The following is a 15,701-nucleotide window of genomic DNA, read 5'->3' on the forward strand; positions in this document are numbered from 1 at the left end:
TACATACAGATGACAAATTGTAGAGATTCCAAATCGCACATGTTAACGTTATAACGAGTCATATCTAACAATGTTCATAATATCTAGCCAAAACATATCCCCTTTCATACAATTTGATAGATTTTGGCTTTTCGTTTTTAGTTTTACCAAAATCCTTTCAATGCACCAATTAAGTATTCTTTTATGCCACACTAATACTTCTGTTACATATCCTACTTACATATCATTTGCAATTCTAGACAAGTAACAAACATTCGTACTCGTTTGTGATTTCATCAATCGTTGTATAGCTTACATTTTTAGATCATTATTGTGGATGATACAAGTGTATTTTGTATACACCATTTCAACATTACTGTAAAAGAAATAAGGAGCAGTACACTCTTAGGAATTAATTGATTTTGACACATGGCACAATAACCACTTATATTTATGGCAATCTTAAAGATACTCTTTTCCTGGGTCGATGGCTTGAGTTTCACTATTATATCATCATTTATACACTAAGAGCCTTAACAAAAGTTCCCGTGTAAAATTCGATGCAAATATTTCGATTGGTTCTTCACATACATAACGTTAGAGAAAATGGAGCATAGTATTGTTGTCACTAAGATGCGATTTATGTATTTTGAGACACCGTTAACAATGGGTACGCGTTCTCTATGTTTAAATACATTAACCAAATACGTTTAAACTCAACAAATAATATGCCATAGATGAGGGACAATCAGATTCAGGTTGTATAGGTTGTTATCAGTGGTGTATAGTAAAATATTGTTTCAATGTCAAACATAGTGGAATTGAAAGCGCTTTCCATTTCGATAATTGTAGAAAATGTAAAAAAGCATGCTCTTTTTGCGATTGAAAATAGTCCTTTTTTCTAATAATATATTGGTAAGGTGTAAATTGCCTGATAACACGTTAAACGGAGTTCTCATATAAGCCGGCTGAATTTGCCAAATAACGCATCATACCACATAGACTTTGAATAAACTATGCCCTTCATTTGCTTAAATTGTGTTGTTTCACTAAACAAAGAGCTTACTGTTCAATGAACAAGTACAAAGCTCGTCATTATAGTTTGTGCCGCTGGCATCGCTTAAATAATGATTTGCATTTATTGAGTCTTATTGTTAGCGCTATCAAAGACAGAAGTCCTTATACAGATTTTGTTTCAAATCAACAGAAATGTTTCCCAAACAAGTGTTGCACTGCGCAGTAAACGCAGATCAATAAGAACATTTATAATGACAATTTAAGGATTGGTAGGTACCACCTTTGAACGGTCAGTAATAATTATGTTACAATACGAACGGAAAAAAACTACGGATTTAAAATTTAAAGTTGTAATTACTTTTGTACCGATTGCTGTAACCGGTCCGCAGAGTACTCGGATGGTAATCCAGTCATTTGTTTGCATTTTAACCCATTTGGTGAACGAATACGGGCCTGAAATAAGCGTTTATGAGTGGCTCGTTAATTTTTTTAATTTGATTCTGGTAATAACGAATTTTTGTTTACAAATCAAAATCGTTGTAATACATATACGGTTGGTACTTTAATCGGATATCAAGTATTTAATAAATAGTGGTCAAAAAGTAAAAAACGAATAATGTAATCATCGCTATAAGGAAAATATAACAATTGCAAAATAAAAGGTTCAGATATTCAAACTTTGTATTCCCGAGGTTTGAAAGAAACCAGAATCTGACAAATGCTCCTGTAGCCTAATCATTTTAATCAACTACTGCTTAATTCACATTCATTAGAAATATGACGTCGGTATGATGATCAGTTTTGCTCATATATCAGATATTTCTGTCCAGGCAATTTTATTATTAAGTTGTCTAATTATGATTTAAACTGGGGAATTTCTCGATAAAAGACCAAGGTTAATCTAGTTCCATTGTTGTTCATTTCAATGTGGTATTGTGCTTTGACATACAAAGGGAGCATTGTAGAGTTTCTTAATCGCACATGTTTACGTTATAACCAGTCATATATAACATCATTTATAATAACTAGCCAAAACATATTTCCTTTCATAAATTTTGATATATTTTGGCTTTTCGTTGTTAGTTTTACCAAAATCCTTCTGTTACAGATCCTATATACATACATACCATTTGTAATTCTAGACCAGAAATAAACGTTTGTACTCGTTTGTGATTTCATCAATTGCTGTACTGAGTAAAGCTTATATTTTTGAATCATAATTGTGGATAATACAAGTGCATTTTGTGTTCACCATTTTAACCTTACTCTAAAATAATTAAGGAGCAAGTTTGTTTTAGGAATGAACTGATTTTGACACATGGCACAATAATCACTCTATATATATATGGCACCCTTAAAGATACTCGTCTCCTTAGTGAAAAACTTGAGTTTCACTATTATATCATCATTTATACACTTAGAGCGTTAACAAAAGATCCCGTGTAAAATACGAGGCGAATATTTCGATTGGTGCTTTAGACAGATTACTTTGAGAAATTGGAGCACATGATTGTTTTCACTAAGATGCATTTTGATACACCGTTTACAATGGGTACGTGTTCTCTATGATTACGTACATTAAATGATCACGTTCCAAACTTAACAAATAAAATGCCGTATATAAAGGGCATTCATATAAGCCGAATGAATTTGCCAAATAACGCATCATACCATTATTGTTTCCATACGCTACTGGGCAAACGTCCCTGGTGTAATAAGGGTTTAAACTAGCTTGTGTGCACAACCTCACTCTTATCTCAACAATCCCAAAACGTAAATGATAAATCTTATCAAAGCATATTCGCAATAATTATGTGGGAAATTGACTTCATTGATTTCATTGCCACGGTAACAGTATATGATTGTCCAAATCAACATGGAATGACGTTGTTTTATCTTCTTTTTCCCTCTAGCTCTATACTACGTTTTATAAAACGGACACATCCCATAACCCAGTTTTACATTAACGACGTCCCTGTTGAACACAATTTATTGTATCTGAGTTTAATTCACCTAACGCTTATTGACGCATATATACTCACTCGCATGTCATCTCGATCGGAAAAAAAGACAAACGACGTTGAAACTATATCAACAATTATAAGGAATCTCATAGTGAAATGACCGTCATTTAATGTCTTCAACGTCGGCGATTTTACGGTATATGTGTTTTCCGTGAAAAAGAATATGTATTTTGGTAAATCAATGTAACAGTTTAGAATATGTAATGTTTTTTGCAAATACTGCTCACATCGTATCTTTTTTTTTCGTCGATACACTTGCATTTACAAAAACACTAGTAGTTTGATGAAAATGAAAACGGAAAATGGAAGTGTTTGTGCAATAGGTGCTACCAACCATTTTCAACCCAGTTATTCATTTTGAGTAATGACAATTTGAATACCAACGTGTAAAACATGCCAAATTTTGTATTACCTTTAACATTGTAGCTGCATTTGTTCTGGTCCTACGCATTCATTTCATACAACTCTTGTAAGCAAATAACACAATCTGGTGATGAATTGAAAGTGTAGTACCTACTGCTGTTGTCGATATGCAGCTTCATTCAGACCGAGATTTTTGTTATCGCCTATTGATGCTGTGGCTTCTCTTTTTGGCTTCACATTTAAAGCATTTCATTATCTAATGACGACACAACCATATTATCGAAAATAGGCCGCGCTATCGTTATAACTTCGATCAATTTGACAATTTTCACAAACTGACCAATTACTTCGCTTAGAATTACGTGTATCGCCAAATTGCAAATAACAATCTTAAATATCCGTTTCAATTTTAGAGATAGTCCATGCTCAAACCACAGCTTACGTTATTCTATCATTTGTATATTAAGACAGAGTAGTATAACATGTATGGTAGACATTGTGGAATGCAAAGAAAATCGATACTTTCTGCTGTATTTCAAATTAGTACGGTTTTAATATATAAGATATGTACGGTTGACTGTGGAACTATTGTTTCATGCACAGCGGAGAAAAAACGAAACTTAGAATGATCCTGATCAATACAGACTAAAGTGTTTGTGTGTGTGCCAGTTTGACAATGTGCGGAAATGTCACATTGGCTGTATCTGAAGTGTGGGATTATTGCTTTTAAGTAAACAATGATGTTGAAACTTAATGTGAAAACATGCTAATCACGTTATTTAGATCTTACAATAAGAACAGGCAGATATTGCAAATATGTACCTGCCTAGTTAACGCTTGCTAAATATGTCACAAAATTCTTATGTGAGCTTTTAAAAATTAACAAGAAAATTTACTAAAATGAGTGACCTATTGTAGCCGAAGATGTATAGAACTCCAGTTGTAATCGGTCTTTTATGCATGTTATTCTTCTGTTTCAGATTGTATACTCGATCTATATTTCCATTTATTTGTTACTATTAACAAAGTGAAGTCTACATTCATTTAGGAAAATCGAATATAATTGGCATAAAAAGGTGTGCCAAACAATGTATTTATTTCATTTTACAGGGAATTGATAATCATAAAAAGAAAAAAAGAAACACTCAAATGAAATTAAAATGTTAAAACGTTCATGATTCGATACACTCGTTGTACTAAACTTCTAAATTCTTCCACTCTGGTAAGGCTCTGTATCCCCGTTCATTTTTGTCCCCGTTCATCCCCGAACAAAGAAAATATTTATATAAAATCGGGAGAAATTATACATTTAAGCAAGCAACTTATTTAAAAACCCATATTTGCCAATAGTAGCAAGTACAACATTTGAATGAGCGTAGGCAACGTAGGCAACGCGTTTCTGCAGTGTATATGTTGCATATTTGGAAAGTTATGTTTTATTACAGATAAGGGAAGCTCATTTATGATTCACTTGTGATACCGACTAGGTTTGATGCGTCATCCGAGGTATGTCAACAAGAGAGATGTGCCGATTTGTTAAATAGCTTTTTTATTTAGATATTAGATCCTGTACTACATATCCCGTTCCCAGAGATATTAATAAGTTAACGTCGATTTATTAAATGTTATCCGGTATATAATAGAGATTTATTTGTAAAACAAGAATGAGATTTCACAATGTCAAACAGATTTTGAACTGGCAACTTGCGACGTTTAGCTCTTGGTGCTCTCTCGGTAAATATATTACGATCTTACACTGAGGCAAACAATTATCAAATAATATGTAAGGCTTAATATATTAACAACATAACTATTTTCTCATTCAATTTTGTCGTATGTTGCAAGTTGGATTAAACGTATCATTGTTCGTATGTTCTACTTAACACAATAAAATGTATTTCAATAAACCATATCAGATATATACATTTATTCATTTGATATAAACAATTAACACAACTCTGTTTTTCATGATGTTACAAGCAAAATATAACGATTAGTTTGAAGCAAATAAATCTAAAGTAAAATAAGGACATCAAATACAAATATTCAAATGCAGTTGTACATTCCGAATACAATAAAAATATTTACCAAAAGATACACGACGCTTAACAAATGATGTTTGCGGTATGTTTAAATGAAATAAACTCAACACAACACAGCAGAAATTTACATGAATAACTAGAACGATAGGTTTATACACATATAATTTCATCTTTTTTTTGTATTTTGTAGTACTATTCAAAGAAACAGCAATCGCTATATATAAAAAAATAAGAATCGTGCGCATTTGACTTATAATAAATTTGTGAAACACTAGTAACAACTCGGTAATCTCCTGAAGCTTATGACTTCAGACTGATGTGTTCCAATAACAAAACTTCTTCAGAAGAGAGGTATGCATCGGGTTTAAAGTATATTTTGTCTACTTCATTCATAACTAGAAAATTGACATAAATCAGATCATTTTTTAAAACACTAAAATGTATTTACATTTTCACATTTGGTGCCCATTCGCATAACAGTTAATACGTCAAAACACTGCGTTTTACATGAACCATTATTCATATTTAATATCTACAGCTTCACCGAAAACAAACATGCCAATTTAAGGAAATGAGAAAACATAACACCTTTAAATGTGCTTTACTGCTAAAACTGAAGCAATAAACATTCGGAATAGTACACGTTTAAATATAATACAACTGTAGACAAATGAGGAATCTATAGTATATATTTATAACAGAAAACTAAAGCAATACATTTTATAATGAATTCATATTTAAGAAATATTTTATTTACTTAAATGATGAGACCGAAAAACCGTCTATATCACTAATGTGTATATGGCACCTTCGTTTAAAGGTTATTCCCTTTAAAACATCTTTTTACATCTAAAACATCTTAAAGCCATTGAGTCGTCAATTCATGCGAAGTAGTGTTCAAGTAGCCGTTTCCATTGTTTGCTGTGGAATACTGTGGTATCTACCGGCTTGCCAGCAACAGCAATACATGAAAAACAACTTTCTAAAATTCTTACTGCAAGCAATACAAATGAAGAACTTTATGGCAAACGAGGTGTAACTTATAAACATACAGATAAGGTAAATTAGTCCTTCTGTGTAACCAAGTATGTTTGCGTTTGTAATCAATGATTTAAGTTTGAAAAAGTGACTTGGAGCATTCAGAAACACGACACTCACTGACAAAATGTACAACATCTTCGCAACACGCACTTGTGGCAGTCTTCGGATCAGATTAGTCTGTGTTCCGTTCTCGTTTGTCTTCTTCAGGCTTCGTTGTTGCTTCTTCTGAATCGATTGCATTATGGCAACTGTCATGAATGCCAGTAATATGATCAACAGGAAAAATGGGACAACGAGAGTTAAAGCGCTGTCTGTGTAGAAGATAACCTGGTTGTACTTTGCGTACTTATCCACGGAGCGACACTCGGGACGACCAGTTTCTCCTTCCTGAACCTGCAAGGAATATTGATTACATAATATACAATTAACACAACGGTGATCGACCATGTCATTTCTGTTATTTTTATTGCATTACAATAATGCTATGAAACCTCCAGGGACAATCAAAGTAGTCAACCATTCAAATATAAGTTTTGGTTACAGGTTCTTATACTAATGTGAAAAACTACAGAAACAAGATCAGAAGCCAAAAGTTAAGACATAAATCCTGTTAAATGTCACTTGGTTAACTCCAAAAACAAGAAACATTGAACTACAGCACAAAACTCCACAATCAGCACAGTGCATATACACTGTATTAAAAACAATGTATATTTATCAAGGAGTGTTAGGTACCGCCTTGGAACGGTCAGTAAAATGTAAATTTACTGGGGGTTTAAACCAGTCTACGAGCACAAACCTCACTCTTATCCCAACAATCCTGATTACAGAAAAAAACGTAAGAGGTATATATTACCAAAGTATGGCATGGCACCAATGACGCTGACGTAGATAAGTACATTCAAACATTTACAAAAATACAAAAACACTTTAAAAAAGGCATTGTTTATTGTTATCAAAAACTCGAACAGCAATTGTACTGCCATGCAAATTGAATGCAGAATCTTTATTTCAGAAACATCGCACATCTATCTCTAGCCATAATGAGTTTGTTATTCATTATAAAACACTTTTAAGAAACTTGTAAGAAGGCATTTACTTCTCTCATATGTCCTTTCATTAGAATTGAATTTGACATTTATTTCTGTATTGTTGCACGACCTTTATCCCAATTTTGTTTTAGGGATGTTTTGACGAGCATTCCGGTTTCATAATAAAGATAAAAAAAATCACCTCAAAATGAATTTGTCTTTTTTAGGTGATGGTTGCTTCGCTATGGTAATTTTTCAATGCAGTTTAGTAAATGGCTGAATTAAATAAAGAAACGCTTATACCTACCAAACAAGTGTTTCCTTTTTCAACCAGATCTAATGAGTCATTAGGATTTAGCCAAGATGAATTTTAATGGGTCTATTGATTTGAGGTCTGATCGTGCCCATCATTATATCGTTTAAAATATATGGATGCGTCTGTGGTCCGATTGTGGTGTGTTAACGTATGTATTTGGTGTTAACATTTTTAGTCGTTTGGTCCTTGCTTTGTGCCTCATATATTAACACAGGATTTATATTTGTTTCTTTGCTAACTGGGCTTATTGTCCCTGTATGTTTCATTGAGAGTAAATTGTAATTAGTTTCATCTTACTCTTTAAATACTTGCGATCATCCATCTTAGGAGAATCTGTGAGAACCGAACTTAGTATATCATGTAATTAAAAATTAAATGAAAATGTTTCTTATTTGAGAGTGATTTATTTTTACGGCGGTTGAGTTTTTATGTACTTCTAACGCATTAATTACCATGTTGGTGTCAGCAAAAATATTATAGTGCAGACAACGAAACTAAGCATGTATAAATATGTGCTGTTGATTATTCTAATTGGCATAATATAGTGTAGCACTGAACAGCAAATCTCTTCTTACCTTATTAATCAAAGGAGCAATGACGTACAATCCAAGGGCCGTAATGAGAAGAACCAAGGTTACGATCCGAGCGCGAAACAATGTGCACATTTGTTTAATTTTTGTTGGATAGCATATCGTTATGAAGGTTTCCACTGTGATGCAAACAACATACCTGAAAATAAAACCATAAAATGTGGCCGTTTATAAATTGTTTTTTGTATATTATCTATGACCTTAAAACATCTTTATGTATAATTAATATATTGATCGGCTGAATATTTTTGGGTTTCCGAAAATATATAAAATGTTTAATTTTATATAATTTTGATTGCTGCTGCTAATCTGTTTACACAACATCCAGTTTATTGTGTCATTACAACTCAAACAAAAAACTTTTCATCGAAATCAATAAAAATTAAATAATGATTCTCATCTATCCATTAACAGTTAAGTTCGAAATCATTTAAATAATGATAAAGTGGTATATGTGTAATTAGATATAATACTATATTTACCAGATAGACAAAAATCCACACACGTAAGTTAAATAGACGTTGATTCTACAGACCGCCGGCAGGTGATTGAGAGGATAACCAAGAGTCTCCAACCAGACCAGCAGCAGACAAAGAAGCATCCCTGTGTCTGCCCCAAGCAGAGACATAAGGAATATACTTGATGATACATTGCGCATTGGTTTGTCAACAACTATCAGATAGATGGACATCAGGTTGCCAAACAAGCCAACAAACACGATGATTGGTAGGATGTATAGGTATAGAGTCTTGTAAACGACAAGATACATGGCTGTTTCTGGTGTCTCGAAGGACAGGTCGGAGCAGTTTGTACAGTTCGTGGCATTCATCTTGGCAAATATGTCCCACAAAAAATACCTGAAAGCAGAAAGGTTTTGTCTGGGTTACATGAATTCATAGACTGCACTACAGACTGATTTAATTCTGAAATTGTTTTGCCAAGAAAGACGGTGTGAAAATGGAAACTATATGTCACGCAATTTGTTTTGTCCTATTCACCATTACCCATTTACATCCTTATTGCATGTTTTGGAAATTATCTAAAGACAATTTGTCATTGTATGTGACCTTTGCAACGGCTCTGATAAGTTTTAAATTTAAATATAAATGTTTTACTTGTAACTTGCTATTGAACATTTTATATGTCATATACACGCATTCTAAGGATCAGGTTAACTCACTAAACAATGAACATGAACTTGAATATTCATGGATGCCTTTCATTGTTTATTAATGTTAAAATGACACTCTTATTCAAAATCAATACATACACATATAAAACAAACAAAGATTTTTAGTGATACACCCTCAAGTACTTACTAAATAATGCATTTATGGAAAATATAAGTTACTTTTAAAAACATTATTACTGGGTTTTGAATAGTTGAAAACGCAACAAATGTTAAATGATTGGTGAAAGCTAAATGATTTACTGCGATTTACTATGGACTCATAAGGTAGAAATACCGTGTTTTCTGCACATATCTTTTAAATTAAACTCGGTATCCTTCATAACAACCATTGTTTACGACATTTGTTCATCGATTTGGGTGCATTAATACAATTGTATTGAATATGTGGATTCTTATTTGGGAGTAAAAGTGCATCTTTAAGTATGTTAAAGATGAGACAAAAGTGACTTTGTTTTTTTATCTGTGTTCAAAGTAAAAGTAATAATTTTGTTAAAGCTACACTCTTACAGATTGTACGTTTTGACAACTTTATTTTTTTTTGTCTTAGAACGAGCCATGTTTTGCAAAAATCCATGAAAAGTGATACAAGACTGCTGATAAAAAAATAAATCGCTGATTATTATATTGCAGTTCAAAAATTAATGGTGTATGCTGTTTTCTTAAATCGTTAGTAACGGTTTAAGCCATAAAACATTAATTTTCGAACGAAAATATGCTTAGCTGCGATCTGATTTTTTGTCAGCAATCTTTTATTATTGGTTTGCAGATATGTACGCAAAAAATGTGCTCTTTCCAAGACAAAAAGTTATAAAAACGGTAAATCTGTGAGAGTGCAGCTTTAAAAGCGATGATTGATTTAAAATTGATTAGTACATCTCATAAATTATGACTAAAAGATCGATCAAAAGTGTTGACAATAAAAACAATAAATATAATTGGGTCAAAAAGTCTAAAACATAATAAAATTATAATGATTCCATAAAAGCGGTGCAATGTCATATCATTATTCATAATATGGGAAGGTCTCCTGTCCAATTTTACAAACCATGAAGCATTGACTTATTAGAGTGTGTGTTGTTTTTTTTGAGTTTGTAAGATACCTATTTTCTGTGTATATTGGAATAAAGGAAGGAGTGTTGTGTCCTATTTCCTTATTATGAAGATATATACCCATTTCGTGGCCCTTCTCTGTCAAAGGTTTTACTATCTATTGGCCATTTTTAAAAAAATAAATACAAGCTTAAATGGGCATCAGACTATTTTGGGCTATTTTTTGTAGATAAAAAATAGTCCTTTATACATTTTTATTTTCAATGTCCCTTGAGCGTATCGATAAAACGTTGTATTATGTTGTAATAGTGATATTTGAAACAGTTAGTTGAATTAAATTGAGCACATTTAAAGAACTTATTTTCATTAATTTGAAGAGTTATGGTTCTCAGAGACAAAATAAATATGTTTATGTTGACGCATAATACCAGGGGATCACACGTTTTACTTGATCGAATGGATGCAAACAAAACGGATATTTTGTGAATACATTACAGAAGCCAATTTGTTACAATATTCTACATTTCCAAATGATCAAAACAGCCTCCGATACATTGAATTAAAAAATCAAAGACAACATTTATAAATATTGAAGGTATTTTTCAGCCAAAGAAAAGTTTTTTGCTGAATTAAACCGATATGCTTGTTATACATATGTATGCATTGATTTTGAATAAGAGTGCTAATTGAAACGTTTAGTGATTATATTGTGGTTGTTATTGATTATTATCTCAGTAGTATTCGCTCTACCAATAAAGCGGATTTTAAAACAGTTTGAAAAAAAAATAATATATTGTTGCCATGTGGAGCTGGTGATTTTGTTATGTTCTGTTTATACTAGAAAAAGGCAGGTGATAAAAGAATCTGACACCCGTCATCATAAAACAAACAGTTTTATTCATTTTTTTTAAATTAAATTCTAAGTGGAAAACTTGAAATGTCTAGTTTTCATGGACAAACGATTTTAAACATTCGTCACCGTAAAACGTCATGAGCATATGCATGTAACGCGCGAAATGTCATTGCTTTGTTAGATTGTCAACTGCGCAGGTGAAACCCGTACGTCTATGATAACAAACTGACATGTCACCAAAGGCTCGGTTACTTTTCCCGAACTCGTTGAATAAAGTGAATATGTGTATCATATAACAATTTGTGATAGATCCTTTATATAAGAATAAAGCTGGCCTGCCTGCTTGTCCGCTTGCGATTTATTTGCTCGAGCTATTATCGTGCGCTCAATATTGAAAATGCTTCTTGTTAATTGACCATGCTGTCATACGTTATGATATATCATGTGTCGGCTACTCTCTAGTGACAAATTCCAACATATTTCACTAGGCCGCGGTAGATTCTTGCCCGCTTATTGTACAATATGATATTCCACGTCCTGTTTTCAGAGCAAACTAATATTACTCGATATAATATCGATTTTACTCAATAACAGATCTTAATTCCCTGATATTTAGGCAAATTGTGCATTTGCCACTTCAAACACTATATGCAAATTTGGTGTTTTAAGTGCTTATTCAAATGTTTATTCTCTGGAAGATGTTGATATTTTGAATAAAGAAACTTGTATGCATGCTAGACTTAATATTTAAATGAAAAACTACAGAAAGAAGTTTAGTAGCCAAGCGTTTAAACATAAACCCCGTTTAATGTCAAAGCGTCTCTGCAATGTATTCATGGCATAGCTGGATAATGTTCCACTACTGAAAATAAGTGTAGGAATGCTCACTCGGTGTTTAACTGATAATACCGACGAGGTTTGATGCTCCGCTACAGACATGCACAACTCGAAACATGTCTTGGGACAGATACTGTACTGTAGGATTTATGTTGGCTGTGAGAAATATTGCATTGTAGCTAGTAGTATGTGCATACGTATTTTCTGGTAATTATAAAAGTTAGTGTTATTCATGTATTCATGACGTAGTAGTGTAGCTCCGTTCCTTCATGTCTTAAGTTTAGATAGATGTGATATGTGCACATACATTTTTGAGAAATATCTCACACCACTGAGGGTCATATGACATTATAAGAACCGGCCAGTCAGCTGCCAAAAATGTATATCATTCACCTTTGGGGCTGACTTGCTGGCTGGTCTTTATCATATCATACGGCCTGATGTGGCAAATATTCCTTATAGTATTCCAAGCATTTTGTAGTACAATTCATTTGTTTTAAAGCTCTTAGGATGTGTTTCATTGAACAAAACTTATGATGTTTACTCGAAACAAATCTTCGCCGTTGTGAAAAAAGCAAACCGCACATACTAGTTGTATGACGTCTGCGGTTCATTTTGGCTGGGTCCGGACCAGCTAAAATCATGATATGGACCGCTGACGTCATAAAGCTTGATTTGTTTTCAAAATACAGTGATATGACGGACCGACCGACTTTATAAATACGAAGCAGGGACACATTTTTGTGAGGTATTATATATCTAAACATATATTGTCTTTGTGTGTTCACTCATGTCCATGAAAAACGTATGGAACAGTCGAATCGCCAAATTCGCCGTCAAATTAATGTAAAAAAAGTTCGAAAGAAGCATATATAGGTGCAATTTCTCTACATTTTATGTAGATATGTAGATTGCATAAATGTACTTCCATATTCATATTCTTGGAAGATATTAACAGACAGATCCCGCATTGACATTGTCTGTGAATTAATACGAAATTCCCTTAAGTGTTTCACAATCAGAGAATAACCAGAGTCGAGGGAGTTTAACGCCTCTGTATGGCCGACTTTGATGTCAAACAAATATTGATTTGTACTTAATAAAATAGGAAGCACAGCAAATAATGTTTTGTCTGTATCACGAAATATGATATTTGTAAATTTGTCGCGTACGTGTTTTGATTGCCTTAAACACGAATATCGGTGTTTATGGTCAGTGAACTGCATTGACATCATTGTTTTAAAGTACAATCAGTCTGTATTTTCATTTTACAAATAAGCATTATTGCACCAACTGATATTGCTTGGCAGCTCAAAGTTTTTCAGTTTAGAATAAGCAATTCTAATCTTGAATGTAATGCAAGGTTATGTTAGAGTTCATTTTTGCGATCTACAAAAAATGGAGCGAGCGCAGCGAGGCTGCAGGCCGAGAAGCGAATCCGCTATAGTGTTTGTTTCATTGAATGAGAGGCGGGTGATGATGAATCGTTGCGGCTTTGTGAATATTTTATCGAAGCAAAAGCAATGGATTGATGTTTGTACTCAAAATGGGAAAGCACCGATATATGAACGTGTGTGGTACGTTTTGTTAACAAATCAAAAAATTGTTGGTTTTAAGATGATGAGAATAACCTTGGAATTATTGCATAGCACGGAACTTTACTTTACTTTATACTAAATATAAAATTAAACATTTTGTACTGAATTTGAATAATTGGATTTCAATTATACAGAACATATTTAAGGATGAAACGTTAAATATATTTTGTATTTGAATATTGCCACATTTATATTTTAATTTAGCACTTAATAGCCGCAAATACGATTTGTAAGCTTAATACACATCCAGTTAATATTCGGGTTTATGACGGTATCTTCAACTGCCTCCAAACAATGGCACCGTAATCTGTCATTCAAAGTTACCTCGTGGATGCGCAGAGGGTAGATCGATTAATTGAAAAAACGTATGACTTATATGACGAATCGTGACATATACTACTCCTGTTACCGCTGCTACTGTTACTACTACTGTTACTGCTGCTTCTGCTGCTACTACTGATGTGGCCTTGTGTTGTTTTTTGTTTTGTTTATTTGGGGGAGGGGGAACCGGAGTACCTGAAAGGAACCCACTTGTCCGGCTTAGTAACCACTAACCTTTTTCACATGCGCTAAGGCCGTTAATCGAACTGGGTCGCCTTGGTGAAAAATGAGTACGCTAACTACTGTGCTAACCGGACAACCATTATTGTTATTCATTTGAAGCATTTCTTTCCGTAAATCAGCTATTGCTTCGCACAAACGTGTGAGTCTTTCACCAAACATGTTGTCTTATAGACTTACTACTGTTCGTACCAATACACAATACAGTTAAAGATCTTTTTCTGCTAGCTTTAATTCAAACGACCCAAATGTTTGATGAATCTACAAATTATTATCTAGACAATGAATGCATGAAGGGTCGCCGATGTTTTGGAGGTATGTCATATTGTGCAGGGGAATGTCCAGTAATTGAACAAGGGGGCGTCAATTTGGGGCTCAACCTCATAACCACAATTATAACTATGATTTTGTGTGCTGTCGTAAGAAACTGCTGTTTGGTTCGAAAGTAAAACTCTTCACCGAAACGCTTAATGGGCATCTCCTTAGTTTACCTCATGATAGTTAAATACCATTGCTATAACCAAAAGATGTAGAATTAAAATGCATGAACTTAGACCGCAAATTTAGTAGGCTAGTTCGTCTTACTACGTCTACTTGCGTCTAGTAAGCTGTTAATTATTTGAGCAAATGAATACAAGTCCATGTAATCAATTGTTTTTGTCATAGGCAGTATCCAGTGCGAACAAAGACCTCATACCCAAATTGATATTGCCAATATTGATATTGTCAAGCCATTGGCATTTGCAATTCCGGACAATGATGAAATGGTGATACATCACGTTATTATCAGTATCATGAAAAAATGTACAAGTGACAGTTTAGATAAAAAACTTTTTTACTCACTAGCTTAGATATAAATGTGTAGACAATGCTACTAAACTAGTCATAAAAAATGCTATGAACTAATTACCGAATAAAACAGGAACATTTCACGATAATAACAGCAAGATTAAACTACTTCCATTTTTTTTTTCCTTTCTCTGTGTTATTTTGTTTTTACATGCAAAGGAGGCATTGTTGGGTTGTATGTAGTACATGTATACGTTATTAACAATGTTCAATAGAATATTGTAATACATTAATTTATTGTAATATTGTATCATTTCCTTCTCTCGTGTACTTTTATGGGAAAATGCATTTTGTTGGTAATGGTGTTGTATGCCATTATTTGAGTATGTGTACATTTGTGATTTATTTACATGTAAAA

General features: G+C 33.1%; 1 protein-coding gene across 2 annotated transcripts in view; it reads right to left on the reverse strand.

Annotated features, from left to right (window-relative positions):
• Nucleotides 1-5,295: 5,295 nt before the first annotated feature.
• LOC128220413 (probable G-protein coupled receptor B0563.6) overlaps nt 5,296-15,701 on the reverse strand; it is a 49,069-nt gene continuing 38,663 nt past the window's right edge. For both annotated transcript variants that reach the window (XM_052928791.1, XM_052928792.1), the window contains exons 2-4: nt 8,886-9,260; nt 8,389-8,542; nt 5,296-6,859 (exon numbers count right to left, since the gene is read on the reverse strand). In XM_052928791.1, coding sequence (XP_052784751.1) covers nt 6,323-6,859; nt 8,389-8,542; nt 8,886-9,232 — 1,038 coding nt within the window. In that variant the 5' untranslated portion in view covers nt 9,233-9,260 and the 3' untranslated portion in view covers nt 5,296-6,322. The remainder of the gene's footprint in view (nt 6,860-8,388; nt 8,543-8,885; nt 9,261-15,701) is intronic.

This window comes from Mya arenaria, chromosome 15, assembly GCF_026914265.1.
Source record: "Mya arenaria isolate MELC-2E11 chromosome 15, ASM2691426v1".
Classification (NCBI taxonomy): Eukaryota; Metazoa; Mollusca; class Bivalvia; order Myida; family Myidae; genus Mya; species Mya arenaria.